This window comes from Pteronotus mesoamericanus, unplaced genomic scaffold (assembly GCF_021234165.1).
Source record: "Pteronotus mesoamericanus isolate MK-2021 breed Mesoamerican mustached bat unplaced genomic scaffold, CSHL_Meso_final scaffold_21, whole genome shotgun sequence".
Taxonomy (NCBI): Eukaryota; Metazoa; Chordata; class Mammalia; order Chiroptera; family Mormoopidae; genus Pteronotus; species Pteronotus mesoamericanus.
This window is the reverse complement of record NW_026555310.1, coordinates 4446421-4461959: the sequence shown is the minus strand read 5'-3', so window position 1 is coordinate 4461959 and position 15539 is coordinate 4446421. Positions and strand designations below refer to the sequence as shown.

At 34.8% G+C, this 15539-nt stretch overlaps 1 protein-coding gene across 3 annotated transcripts in view; it reads left to right on the top strand.

Annotated features, from left to right (window-relative positions):
• The window catches only part of LARP4 (La ribonucleoprotein 4), a 71781-nt gene that overhangs the window by 10521 nt on the left and 45721 nt on the right, over positions 1 to 15539 (top strand). For 2 of the 3 annotated variants that reach the window (XM_054591120.1, XM_054591122.1), the window contains exons 2-4: positions 10153 to 10300; positions 11240 to 11392; positions 13699 to 13774. In XM_054591120.1, coding sequence (XP_054447095.1) covers positions 10153 to 10300; positions 11240 to 11392; positions 13699 to 13774 — 377 coding nt within the window. The remainder of the gene's footprint in view (positions 1 to 10152; positions 10301 to 11239; positions 11393 to 13698; positions 13775 to 15539) is intronic. The other variant, XM_054591121.1, reaches the window with a different exon arrangement.

Here is a 15539-nt window from a genome sequence, read left to right as displayed (position 1 = left end):
TATTCTTCAACACATTTAGCAGGGGACACATCAGATTTACAGGTGGTGTGCTGCTGAAAATCATCTAGGTAATTATTTTGATTATTAAATGCTTAATGAAATAGTACTATCTCATCAGTAAAAGGTAAGTTTTATTTTTATCATAATCTCCCAGTATATGGGTATTTATAAATTAAGTATATGGCATACTTTGTATGCTAAATATTAGTCTTAATCTCTTATACTGTATACTTGTTATATTTGGGGTCTCCCAGTTTTTGAATAGCTTTCTAAATTTGCAGAAGCGCACATGGTATGACTCAGACCTCCCCAGTGTACACACTAGTCAAAACTCAAAATTCCCAGATTCCCATGAATCTAGGTGGATGCAGGCATGCTACCTAAGAGCCACTGGTCACACACACTCACAGATGACTTCTATTTAAAAATGCACAATATTAAGGAAATGGGGGTTCTAGTCACGACTTTTCATTTTGGAGGCAGGAGTGGGGTAGAGGTGGTCATCTGTAAGGGGAGTTAATAGTTGCAAGGTTAAGTTTCTAATGGAGAAATGGCTTTGATGCTGGCAATAGTAATGGTTGTAATGGATTTGAATTTTGGCATTTAGTGCTTGGTAGTGACAGCAATAGTGATTTCCTGGACATCAAGTGACTTCTGCAACATTATTTTGGGTGATGTTATCTTTGTGTCTGTTTTTCCAGCCCTTCTAGTAACAAAGTGCCAGTTACACTATTATCCTTTAATAAATTACTCTTATCTTTCATTTAGCCAGAGTGGATTCTGAATACTAGCTGCTAAAAATCCTTGATAAGATACTTTTGGTATGGTATACACATGGTTGTCATGTCTACAGAGTGAAAAATATAAAGGTAACTTCCAAAATTATGCCATAGAGGTTCGTTTTATTTATTTTAAAGATTTTTATTTATTTATTTTTAGAGAGAAGGGAAGGAACAGAGGGAGAGAAACATCAGTGCGTGACTGCCTCTCATGCACCCTCACTGGAGACCTGGCCCGCAACCCAGGCGTGTGCCCTGACTGGGAATCAATCTGGTGACCTTTTGGTTCACAGGCTGGTACTCAATCCACTGAGCCACACCAGCCAGGGCAAAATTTTAAAATAATACCTGATACCTCTTTTGGCAGGGCCACCTGATGGTACTGTAAGAAAACTAGTTGGTTTTCTCCCTGAGCTAATTATGATATAAGGTAATTGTGAGTTAACATTTCTAAGATAAGATTTTGCTGCGATTATTGAAATGGTGCATCTTCAAAGATGCTGCTGTTCCCTGTAAGGTTTGATACTTTATTACTGGTTTTGATATTACTGGAAAAAGCTTTAAAGCCCTGAAACTAAAAGTCAAGAAGCATTGTGACATAAGACTTCCATTTTAAACACAGGCCACATTTTTTTTTTAAGGAAGAGTGTTATTGACTCTGGTCTATCATGTTAGAAAGGTAATTATAGTTGCTTAACAGTAATTCCTTTTTTACACACATGCCTCTACTATTTTATGCAATACACTGTTGTAGGTTTATTCTCATATTGTTTGTATTAATAGCTGAACTATTGGGTTGGCCAAAAAGTCTGTGTGTTTTTTTCCATAAAATAAAAGACACATTTTTCATTTTTACCAATAATTTTATTGATTTGGATATTTTGAGTGTGACAGCCATCTCCCAGTATTGGCTTCTAGTGGGTAGAGGCCAGGGATGCTGCTTAACATCTTCCAGTGCATAAGACAGCTCCAGAGCAAAGAATTATTTGCCAAAATGTCAATAGTACCAAGAAACTTTGCAAGCCACTTTTGACATGTTCAATCAGTCACAGCACGTTCTCCACACACTGCACGAATCTTTGTGTTTCAGTTGTGATTGTACCTTTCTTGAAATAATAAAGCATAATATGCCAAAAAATGTTGCATATTTTCTTCCATCTTCAGTATTAAAATGACTAGGCAAAAATTCATTTATTTTGATGTTTTTTTTAAGTGCATGCTGATATGACATCTGTCACAATACAAGCTAACAAAAGTGTTTGGAATGAAGGTAAAGACAGCTAAGCACTATTAGAGCCATCATAAGGAAAAAACTAAACAAAATTTTTGACCAACCCAATAGAAGACGAACACCTAGTTTCTGCCTTCCTTGAGCTCACGCCTAGTTGCAAAGGACTTATGTAGATATACTATTACAGATAGTGGTAACAAAATAGAGGTTATGTATTGTACAAATAACTAGAGTGACCAAAACAAACGAAGTTAGGTGTCCAAGGTGTGTAGAAAGTATAAGGAGTTTTGGTAGACTAGGCATTATGTTTTTTTAAAAATTGGGAAACTGAGGACAATAATCTCATAATTCCTGGGTGGCAAAATAAAGTTAACTTTTTCTGCTACACCATAGTTGCCTCTCACTTGTTGGAATAACACTTCCGTTTCACTTTATTAAGACAATATTGGTACTTTTAAAAGAATTGTTATGAATTAGATATTCTGTAAAACAACTGAAAATATTGGTTAACATATTTTTAAAAAATTTTTAAAAGAAGAGCTTTAAACTGATATAGCAAAAGAACTGTTCATACCAAAAATAATCAGAAAATGCTAATCCAGAGAGATAAGCAGGCAGTAAACCCAGGGCCTACCCTTAACGCTTCTGTTGATTCTTAGTGGCCCAGAGCTTTGGTTTTAATGAGCAGTGCTTAGAGGCAGGATAAAAGTAGGTTTAAAAGAAAAAGAAGTTGGTAAAGTAGGGAAAAAAAAAACAAGCTTTCCCAAAGAAGGGAACTTAAGCCTTGGTTCAGGATTGGTCAGGGAGAGGTCTTCCCTGATAATTTTAGTCTCAAATCTTTTTGTTGCCAAAGTAGGGCAAAATTCACATTATCTGTTGTTCCTTAAAACTCATGTTGAATATTTAAAGTGAGACCAGATTGCTACATAGTCATCTAGCACAGTGATTTTTCTACTATTGTGCCACGGCACACTGGTGAGCCGCAAGAATTTTTAAATTATGCAATACCTGACTATTTAGTCAAGGGCTCTGACCTTTTTCCTCTTAGACTGTCAAATAAAAAAGATGACAACAGCCAACACAATAGCTATCTCGTGTGAATGAATCAAAATTATACCTATTTTTTGGTCAAATCTGCAAAAAATGTAACATTTTTTTGATGTGCTGCAGAATTTTAGTAACTAGTTTATGTGTGCCATGAGATGAAAAAGGTTCAAAATCGCTGATTTCTGTTAAGAAAGAAAACAAATTCTCTTCTGAAGAGCACATTTAAAACATAGTGTTCAAAATTCCCACAAATAAAATCCAAGGAAAATAGGTTTATACTGTAAAATCATAGTTGGTAAGTAATCATGAGAATGGTTTAGCAGAAACAACAAATCACAAAATAGAACCTCAAAGGTTGCAGATATTGTTATATCAAATATAGATAATAAAATACGAATGCTTAATATGCTTAAAGGAAGGAAGCTATCAAGGAATGATCAAGAAACAAAACACTGATCAGATGTGAGAAAAGAACTAAAGGATCTTTAAGAAAGTAACAAATGCCGTGGCTGGTACGGCTTAATTGGTTGGAGCATCATCCCATAAAGCAAAAGTTTACGGGTTTGAGTCCCAGTCAGGGCACATGCCGAGGTTGTGGGTTCAGTTGCCAGTCAGGGTGCATACAAGAGGCAACCAACTGATGCTTCTCTTGTCATTGTTTCTCTCTATCCCCTTTTCCTGATCTAAAAAATCAATAAGAATGTCCTGAGGTGAGAATAAAATATAAATTAAAAGAAAAAAAAACAACTTGGAAACTTACTGGACAAGGTGCCCACATCTCAGAAACAGTTGAAGAGAGAGTTGATGAACCTAAAGAAAGATCCTAAGAAATTGCACAGAATATGATTTCTTTTTAAAAAAAAATTTTACTATATTTTTTTCCTTTACCATTTAGTCCCCTCTCATACCATCCATATTGTCATAAAGGATAAAATGTTCTTTTTTATGGCTGAGTAGTATTCCATTGTATAAATATCCCATAGTTGTTTTACCCACTCATGTACTGATGGGCACTTGGGCTGCTTCCATGTCTTGATGGTTGTAAATAACGCTGCAATGAACATAGGGGTGCTTATGCTCTTTTGAATTAGTGTTTTGGGTTCCTTCGGATATATTACCAGAAGTGGGATTGCTGGGTCAAAAAGCAGATCCATTTTTAGTTTTTTGAGGTATCTCCATACTGCTTTACACAGTGGTTTCACCAATCTACATTCCTACCAACAGTACAAAAGCGTTCCCTTTTCTCCACATCCTCTCCAGCACTTGTTTGTTGATTTATTGATGATAGACATTCTGACAGGTGGAAGGTGATATCTTATTGTAGTTTTAATTTACATTTCCCTGATTATTAGTGATGTTGAGCATCTTTTCATATGTCTATTGGCCATCTGTGTGTCCTTTTTGGAGAAGTGTCTGTTTAGGTCTTTTGCCCATTTTTTTATTGGGTGGTTTGTTTTTTTTGGTGTTGAGTTTTGTAAGCTCTTTATACATTTTTTTAAAAAGATTTTATTTATTTTTAGAGAAGGGAAGGGAGGTAGAGAGGGAGTGAAACATCCATGTATGCTTGCATCTCGCACACCCTCTACTGGGGACCTGGCCTGCATCCTAGGCATGTGACCTACACTGGGAATCGAACTGGCGACCTTTTGGTTTGCAGGCTGGCGCTCAATCCACTGAGCGACACCAGCTACGATTCTTTATAAATTTTGGATATTAACCCCTTATCAGATGTATCAGGGAATATGTTCTCTCATTCTGTGGGTTGTCATCTTATTTTAATGTTTTCCTTTGTTATGCAAAAACTTTTTAGTTTGATGTAGTTCCATTTGTTTTGTTTTGTTTTTCTTTTTTCTTTTTGTTTCCCTTGCCTGGGGAAATACATCCAACAAAATATTGCTACAAACAATGTCCAGGATTTTGCTGCCTGTGTTTTCTAATGTGATTTTTATGTTTTGGGGTCTAACATTTAAGTCTTTGATCCATTTTGAATTTATTCTTGTGTGTGATCTAAGAAGGTGGTCTAGTTTCATTTTTTCCCATGTATCTGTCCAGTTTTCCCAACACCATTTATTGAATAAACTATCCTTAGCCCATTGTATGTGCTTGCGTCTTCTGTCAAATACTAATTGACTATAAAAGTGTCGGTTTATTCCTGGGCTCTCTATTCTGATCTGTTGATCTATGTGTCTGTTTTTATGGCAGTACCATGCTGTTTGAAGCCATGGCCTCAGAGTATAGTTTCATATTAGGTAGCACGATTCCTCTAACTTTGTTGTTCTTTCTCAGGATCACCGTTGCTATGCAGAATTTGATTTCTTAGAAAGGCTAAGAAATGAAAAATGAGAAGGAGATTGGTACAAAGAAGTAGAACATAGGAAGAGAAGGTGTAAAATATTTTATTGGAGTTTCAGAAGGAAGTAATGCAGCAGTCGGCTAGAGAGGATGTATTTGAAGAGATAATGGCTGAGAATTTTATGGAATTGATGAAAGATACATTAGATTTCAAAGAACTCAGTGAATCCCAAGTAGAATAAAAAAAAATTCACACTTAGATTTATGATTGCAAAGCCACTAACCACCGTTGACAGAGATTAAGCACCCACAGATAAAAGAGATTTTAGGAATCAGTTTGACTAATGACTGACTTTCTAATCAGCAGTAGTGCACACCAGAGAGTAATAGGGATATCTTTAATGTGCTGAAAGGGAATATGGGCCTAGCAAGAATTCTGTATAAATCAAAGGCAGTGGGTAAAAATAAAAATATTTTTAGAGAAACCACAATTTGAGTGTTTACGGGGGCGGGGGGGGAGTCAACACTTATGTAAATTTCATAAATAATAATTATCCTAAAACAAAAATAATAGTATATATAGGCACAAAATAATATTTGATTTTAATATATCAGACATTGCCACATTTGTTCTCTGATCTGAAAAATCCCTAATAGATGTATAAGCTTTTTTATTTTGTTTCTTTTTTTTAAGATTTTATTTATTTTCAGAGAGAGGGAAGAGAGGGAGAGAAACATCCATGTGAGAGAGAAATAGCGTCTAGTTGCCTCTTGTAGGCCTCTAGCTGGGGACCTGACCCACAGCTCAGGCATGAGCCCTGAGCAGGGATCAAACCAGCAACCTTTCAGTTCGCATGCCGATACTCAATCCACTGAGCTACATCAGCCAGGGCAAGTTGCATATTTTTTTATCATTAAAACTTAAGGCAATATTTTAATGGAGTGCTTTGTTAATGAAATGCTTTATAAAGGAAAGAAATCCCTGATCTGGTTATTGTAGCATATCATGGTCCCTTCTAGCCCATATCCACATATTATGTACTTTTTGCAGTTGTTCTGATCTATGAGTTGTAATCATTGTATGGTTAATACTGACTTCATACTTAATGTCTGTGTGTCTTTATTTGGATATGTTGTTTCTCATAGGATAACCTGTAAAAGAAAAATAGCAGTGCATATGGACTGTTTTAAGAAATGGTGAGATGATACATATAAAGCATTTAGTTCAGTGCCTAGCCCAAAGTATTGTTAATACATTTGTTTTTGTTACTGTGGTTATAGTTTTTTTTCACTCCATTGTGCAAAAGCATTTTCTTTCCATTTTGGTGTTTTTCATACTTCATCAACCCTAAGATGCACTTTGGTTGTACACTGTAACTTCTCCAAAAATTCGGATACATCCTAAAATATTTGGTGTGTCATAGTTTAGTAAATGGCAATTTTTTTCTTTGTGATATTAGTACCCCTTTAGATTTTATAAAGTATGGCAATGTGTCTTTATAATTTTGAATGGCTGTGTACTACTTTACCAGTGAATGTATCATAATTTCCTATTTCCTTGTCTGACTTTGGGTTAGTTCCGTTTCCTGGCTGTTATAATTAATGTTAATATGTGGGAATGAATTGCACTGTTTTATACAATCTCCAGTAAAGAATGAGTTGGCAAATTCTATGCCAATATGAAAATTATTTTTACGTGCTTTGCTAATTTAATAAGATGGTATTTCATTTTTGTGTGCATACATGTGTGTTGTTTTAGAATTTATTTACCTAGTACTTATTTTTAGTGTTCTCTTGCAGTTTTATTTTGTCATCCATCTGTCTGCTGTGATTTGCATCTGTTTCTTCAAAGCTAATTTTCTATGACATTGGAATTTACGTTTCACTTTTAACTTCACCTTGCAGTTATTTTGATATAATGCATTAGTGTTTGTGTAGTGTACTTTTGAGTGTATAGCTGAATTACCTTCTATTCAAAACCAACATGTTTAATAGAAAAGAATATGGGGTATTTATATTTAGCATTAATTTCTTTTCAAGTATTAATTCAACTTGGTTCTTACACAGTTTTAATGTTAGAGCTAGATTTTGAAATCAGATGTGATTCTAGAGCCTCAACTGTTATGTTTGTTAATTTATTTGTTAAGATTTTATTTACTTTTAGAGAGAGGAACAGGGAGGGAGAAAGAGAGAGAGAAATGCCTACATGCAAGAGAAACATCAGTAGGTTGCCTCTCACGTGCCCCCAACTGGGAACCTGGCTGGCAACCCAGGCATGTACCCTGACCCAGAATCAAACCCATGACCTTTGGTCGGCAGGAGGACACCGAACCCAGTGAGCTACACGAGTCAGGACTCAACCATTATGTTTGTTTGTTTTAAGATTTTTATCTAATTTTATAGAGGAAGGAAGGGGAAAAAGAGAGGGAGAGAAATATTGAAGTGTAAGAGTTACATTGATTCGTTGTTTCTTGCATGCCCCCAACCAGGGACCTGGCGCGCAACCCAGGTGTGTGTCCCTCTGGTTCACAGGCCGGCACTCAGTCCACTGAGCCACGCCAGCCAGAGCTCATTATGTTTAGATAATGATTATTAGCTACCTTGAAAAAGCAGTTCCTATTTTACTTTACTAAAGCCACACACTACTCTGAATAACAATTCTGTAAGTTTCTCTGAGAGCTGTTGTCTTTATTATATGTCATTTTCTGGCATAGAGACATACCATATTTTGCCATGTATAATGTGGACTTTTTTGCCCAAATTTTTGAGGGATAAATAAGGATGAGCATTATACACAGGTAGTACTAATTCTGTATCTATGTAAATGTTTTCAATTCTTTTATTTATACTTATACGTTAAAAGTGTTGACAACTCTAAAAAACAATAACAGTATCCGTATGCAAGATAATACCCTGGAATATGATAATTGGTTTTGTTTCTAAATATAAATAAATAAATAATTGAATTTAAAAATTTAAACGAAAGATGTTTTTTCCTGAAAGTTAAGGCCAGCATTGTGGGTGTGCATTATACCTGGGAGCATATTATGCATGACAAAATATGATAAATGATATTCTCAGAATTAAGGAAGGGGAGGGAGGATGGTAGTAATAGTAAGTACATAGATTTTCTTCTGTTAAAGTGCTTAAATCAAATTAAATGCTGTTTACATGGCAGGGAAGCTAGGCTGTCACAAACTCCTCATTGTTTTTTCTACTGTCAGTCAGAAATTAAGCCGTAAGGCAGAGTGGTGGGAAGGTATTGCTGTGGTGAAAGCAGAAAGGGGGTGTAATGTGTGCAGATAATTTTAAAACGAATTGACTAAAAGGCATATGCTTGTATACCTGGCAACTCTAAGCAGTGTCAGCGATAAAATACTGCCACTATCACCATTTTAGGCCCAGACCATGTGTGTATAAATGAGCCTTGACATGGATAAGGACAATGTGTCTGAGCATTCTCCTTTTTTCCCAAATTGTGTAGTTGATATGCAATCAAAAACTACATGGCAAGTTCAAAAGTGTAATTAAACAATGTGCTGTTGGTTCATACATGTAAGTCATATTAATCATAATAGTTGCACAGTATGGAAGCCCACAGAAACTCAAGTAAAACAGAGGATCAATTTATTAGATTAAAAGGCTACTAGGGATTTTCATGGGACATAATTGCAGGAAGTACAGTTAAGCCTCCCAGAAGCTGAGTCTTCTCAGCAACTCTGTGGGGGCTGTGAAATTCTGCCTAACCAGAGTCCTACTTTGATTGGCCATATTTGGATGTTGGTAATACCTTAAAGGTTGTTCTGTTTTGTTTTGTTTTGTTTTTTTAACCCCATGAGCCAGTGTCAGTTGTTAAGAACTTGTTCCATGTAGACAGAATTTATACCAACCTCCCAATAAGTGGCTCAGTGTGTACCAGTTATTTTTCATGAAATCAGAATCCCAAGTATATGTAGGTCATAAGCTTGAATCCACCTTCTGTCTGGTGCCTGCCATTCACGGGAGGGGCTTATAGCTGAGAAGACAGTTAGAAGTAACTTTCTGGAATGGGAACAAATTTTCTGAAAGTGTCATTAACATATTTGAGGAAGGATCAAGCTCAGTTGCTTTCTTCTTCTCTCCATCTTTTGAATACTCTTCTCCCTCGCCTTCTTACACTATGATCCATTTCTACATGTGTCTGTGATTAGATGATGTATTCAAAAGAGCACTTTAGATGGCAATAATGTTACATAGTTATGTCGTGGACATTAAAAATATACACTTTCAGGACAAATATGGAAGAGCACATTGTAATGTAAGGCAGATTGCTATTTTTGACTTAGAAAACATTTTCTAATTTTTTCCAATAATAGAATCAGACTCAAAGGTCTCTGTCTCAGCTTAGATGGCAATAAAAATTATAAATTCTGTAAAGTCGCTCTAGATAACTCAAAAATTTGCTCTAGGTACACAAGCACATACTAATATCAAAGACGTGAATAAATTTTATGACATTTCACGTAGATTAAGGTAAAACAGTATTTTCCATATTAATACTATATTTTACAGAGATCATGTTTTTCATTGTAGAGGTAGCTAAATTTTATAGAGACATTTCTAGTTCATCTATTTAAAAAGATTTGTATTATCAGATTCAGCAAGAAACTTAAAAATATTGTTTATTTAATATTTACTTATTATTAAATTACTTAATATTGTGGCTTTATTGACATTTAAATAATGGAAAAAATCTTTTACCTAAATTTGTATTTTCAATGCACTGACTTTTAAAATTTATAAGTAAATCCTTTGATTATTTAGCAGGTAACATCTAAAGGAACTGGTTTAAATCCTAATGCCAAAGTGTGGCAAGAAATTCCTCCTGGAAATACTGATGCCACGCCAGTAACTCATGGAACTGAAAGCTCTTGGCATGAAACAGCAGCCACATCAGGGTCTCATCCTGAGGGTAAGTCCCAAATATTTGATCAAAGTAAATCACGTATTGGTTAAACATATAGACAAATCAGCTTATAGAACTTCGGGGTGCGTCCTTTGATTATTTGATTATATACGTTCATAAATGTTTAACATGTAGTTTGTATACTATTCTTATCTAGTGTGAATGGTCACTAATTTGAAATAATAGCTGTATCTTTGGTGTAGCCTATTAACCCATTTATAAAATGATATTTATAAATTAGTTGTTTGTTTGTTTGTTTTTATCCTTACCCAAGGACATTTTCATTTGCTTTTTAGAAAGAGAGAGGAAGGGAGAGAAAAACATTGATGCAAGAGAAGCATTGGTTGCCTTCATTCGCACCCAGACCAGGGATCATATGTGTCCAAAACAGGGGTTGCACATGCCCATGTCCAGACAGGGGATGATCCTGCAACCTAGGCATATGCCCCAACCAGGAATCAAACCCTCAGCCCTTCAGTTACGGGATAACATTCCAACCTCTGGGCCACACTGTCCAGGGCATGATATTTATAAATTAGTTTTCATCTACCATCATTGGCAATGCTACTACTTACCCACTTATTTGACCTTGGGCAAATGACTTAATTTTTTCATGTTTCTGTCCTCGATCTATATGTTAAACAATAATAATAAAATATTAATAATAACAATTATGCTTGACAGAATTAAATGAAGTACATTAGGTAGTCTGATACATAGTGCTATATAAGTTTAAGCTATTTTTAATCATTTTTGCTTATCCATAATTGTCAGAACTTAACTCCCTTGGGAAGAGAACTCTTACTTAAAACTAAAACTATGTGGACATTTTCCCAACTGGTAGAATTCCTTCAAATATTGTTATAGAAGACATAGGGCCTAGAGTTCCTAAAGATAGGATTTGAAGAATTTCTATTTATTTTCCATGGTTTTTTTTTCATATAGGTAATACAGAGCTTTCAGATGATATGTGTAAGGAATATGAAGTAATGTATTCATCTTGTGAAACCACAAGAAATTCTACAGGCATTGAAGAGTCAACTGATGGAATGATTTTAGGGCCAGAAGATCTGAGTTATCAAATATATGAGGATTCTGGTAAGCTTTAGATTTTGGTGGTCAAATGAGAATGCAGTATGCTGTCCATCCCCCTAACTGCTGCCGCAAACATCTCTTTATCATTGTTCTAATTAACCTATAGCATTGATTAATTTACTTTCTTACTAGAAAAGAAATTTAAGTAAATGAATGAATGTTATTAGGTGATTGTAATAAATACTGTTTTAAAATGGCCAAATATGAAAATTGTAATATAAAAAGATTTACTTTAAATTTTCTATTAAAGTGTTGAATTAAAGCTGAAAGGAAAAAAAAGTAGTTAAAATAGTTGATCGAGACCTAAATTACAATCTTTCATAGGGTCTAAGTCTTAGTCTAGTCTAATAGTTGTGATTAGTGCAAGTTCTGCCAACTTTCCCATCACTTTTTTCAGTGCAAAGTGCATTTATAAATGTGAAATTGCAGGGATTAATTTTAAGGAAAAGGCTGTATTGAAAACATGGTTTATTACAATTAACTTAAACAGTTCTTTTCACATTCATTTAATTGTCACAGATTAGTAGTTGATTTGAGATGTAGGAAATATATTACTTTTTTTTTTTAAGATTTTATTTATTTTTAGAGAGGAGAAGAAAGGGAGAGAAGGAGAGAAACAATGCATGGTTGCTTCTCATGCGGCCCCTACTGGGGACCTGACCTGCAGCCAAGGCATGTACCCTGACTGGGAATTGAACCAATAACTCTTTGGTTTGCAGGCCGGCACTTATTCCACTGAGCCACACCAGCTAGGGCCAGATGGAAGAAATTTAAAGGACCCTAAAAATGGACCATATACCCTCATGAGCTAACTTTATTTTTCTAATTTATGAAGGGTCTTACTGGAAAATAAGTATAATGGAGGAAGGGAGGCATTTCTATCTCTGTCTTTTGTCTAGTTATATAGACTTCCTTTGTCTCCAGTTTCCTTATTATATATACTTGGACTGGATTTCTAAGGTCTGTTAGCGTGTAGGTTAATTGCTGAAGTGGAATGAGATGGTATTTCCATATAATTTAAGGTGGTAAGTTCTACTTTCTACTTTTGGTCATAATATACTTAACTACTGGCTACTTTGAACATAGAGTTGATTTAAGTGATGTGGCAACCAGTTGATATTTTAATAAATTTGCTATAATGATATTGAAAGGGTAAATGAAGTTATACTCGTTAGGTAGCAGGTGGGCAGATTAATTTTGTATATTAGAAAGATTGTATATACATAAAAATAGAATGCTTATATTCATTTTAATGAAGTTAATATGTAATATCACTTTGAATCTTGAATAGTAAGACAAAGTAATGGTAAAATTATGCACAGAATTTATCTTTATATACATCCTATTGTCTATTTAAAGGAAATTAATCATTAATGCTTTTTAAGAAGAGGACAAATAAAACGCTTTGAGTATGTAATGTTTTATGTAAAGGAATGATGGTTTTCCAGGCTTAAGTCCTTAAAAAAGAAGTCTCATGTTCTGAGTTTAAATGATAGAAAGCATAGAAAACTGTTACAGAGTTGATCTGGTCTTTTGAATATATTAGTTCTTTAAATATTCCTAGGAAGACAGTAGTATTCTTAAAATAAGGAAATAAAAGAGTATTAAGAGATAGAAATTTAAGGTGTGTGACTAATATCATATTTACTGCATATATTACAGTTGTGTGTATATATATTATATATCCCACTTTGTTTAGCTAGTTACTGTCTTGAAATTTAGATTAATATACTCTTGTCCATCCATCCAGCCCTTCCTTCCTTCCTTCCTTCCTTCCTTCCTTCCTTCCTTCCTTCCTTCCTTCCTTCCTTCCTTCCATTTTTAAAATTTTACTTATTTTGAGAAAGAGAGAGCAAGAAACATTGATGTACGAAAGAGACGTTTCTCTCACATGCACCCAACCAGGGACCTGGCTGGCAACCCAGAAATGTGCCCTGATTGGGAATTGAACCCATCACCTTTTGGTTCTCAGTCCACTGAGCCACAGCAGCCAGGGCTTGTTCTTTAATTTCAAGTATTTAGGGTAGTATTTTGCAATATGTTAGCCAAGTGAGTTTAGTATTAATAGTGCTTTGTTAATTGCTTGATAAAAGTTTTTAAACAGATGTGAAATCTGTCTAAGTGACAAACAGGCTGAAAGAAATTAGTTGGACTTTGAGATATCTGTATTCTAAAAAAATAATAAAAAACAGTTCAATTTGATGAGTTTAATGTGTATTTTGTGACTTATTCTGAGTATAACAATACGTAAAGTTTACCACCTGTGGTAATTTGGTATTAACTTTTTCCCTCTTATTTTCTACCATCAGGAGAAAGTAATTCAGCAATTTCTACAGAAGATCTAAAAGAATGTCTGAAGAAACAATTAGAATTCTGTTTCTCACGGTACACTACATTTTTTTATGGCTATTTCTCCTTTTTTTAAATTGTTTGGTTAGTAGATATAAAATACCTATGGGATAGAATGGAAGAATGGTACTTTTAATTTCCTTCAGTGATGTATTTTGGTACCATTCTTCTATATTTCTTAACAAGATTTAACAAATCAGTCTTCAGTTGGATATGCAAAGGATATTTTATTCTCAGTAGAAAGATAATGAAATTTCTCTTGGATACTTTTCTTATGAACATATTCAGGTTTACAGTTCTCAAAAAAAATGGTGGTTTCTTCACTTACATTTTTAGTGTTGGCTTTTTGATCATAGGGTTATTTTCAGCTAGGTAGGTGGATGGGCATAGAATATATATTATCAGTGTCTTCTATTAAATAAGGAGTTATTTCAGGCAAACATTTCAAGATGTCTTATCTACAGGTAAGAATTATGTAGGTATATTTACAGGTTAGATAGCATAACATTTCAATACATAGAACTGCTCCTTCCAAAATAAATTATAAATTTGGATATGCATGCAAATGTAATAATGCCTTTTATTTCCCTTTATCTGGTGAGAAGTAGGAGCAATGAACTGATTTTTCAAGCTAGAAACCTGGGTCTTGTCAGTGCCTTTTTTTGTTTGTTTGTTTGTTTGTTTGTTTGTTTTGGCAACCTCCTCTCCCGGTTTAGGAACAATCTGTTCTTTTTCAATAATGATCATCTCTGTGTAGCAGGCAGAGTTCATAAGGGTTAATCTGCCCATGAGCTCTATAAATTCCACTCCCCATTTTGGGATCTTTGTTCACTTGGATTTGCTCAGTGACCAAAGGACAATATACTCATTAAGTTCAGCATTAGTCTCTGCATTTTTTCTTAATTCTTACCTGAGGATATGTTTATTGATTTTAGAGAGGGGGTGGGGAAAGGGGAGGGAGAGAGAGAAAGAAATAGAAACACTGATTGGTTACCTCCCATATGTACCCCAACTGGGGATTGAACCCACAACATTTTGGTGTACAGGATAATGCTCCAACCAACCAAGCCACCTAGCTAGGGCTAGTCTCTGCATTTTTAAGCATGTGCAGCAAAAATTCAGCGACCTTTTTTGGCAGTTAACCCTGTTGGGACTGGGCACGCCTGTCAACTCCACCATTGTAACGTCAGAATGGCACACATTGCTTCTGTAAAGTGACATCCTTCAGATACTTGGTAGCTTTTTGGATGTGCATACCCTCGAGAGCCTGGACAGTTTCACAAATATTCTTAAAGTAAACAAGAGGATTTGAACCTCTTGATTTGCATGATTTTGGGGGGTTTTCTGGGTCAAATGAATAGTGAACCACTTTCAGAAGTCACGTCAGGCCACTATTGGGAAGAGGCTTTTTTTTTTTTTTTTCTTTAGATACAATTCACTCTTAACTCATGTTTAATTAATTCCTCATCCTAAACTCTCCCTTTTCATTCCCTTCTTTTTATTCTTTGTCTTCATAGCCTAGTACAGGTCCTAGGATAAAAGCAAGAACCTCCAGTCTTTTTTGCCTCTAATCAGTTGTGCCTATGATACAATTCACTTTCTGTAACATACTTGTAATAATTTTATGTATTTATTTTAATCATTTTTTACTTACGGTTGACATACATTATTGTATTAGCACTTTTACTAGTACTAATTACTAGTATCAAGTAATTAGACATTACATAACTTACTAAATGATCATCCTGATAAATCTCACACCCATCTGACACCATACATAGTTAATAGAATGTTATTGACT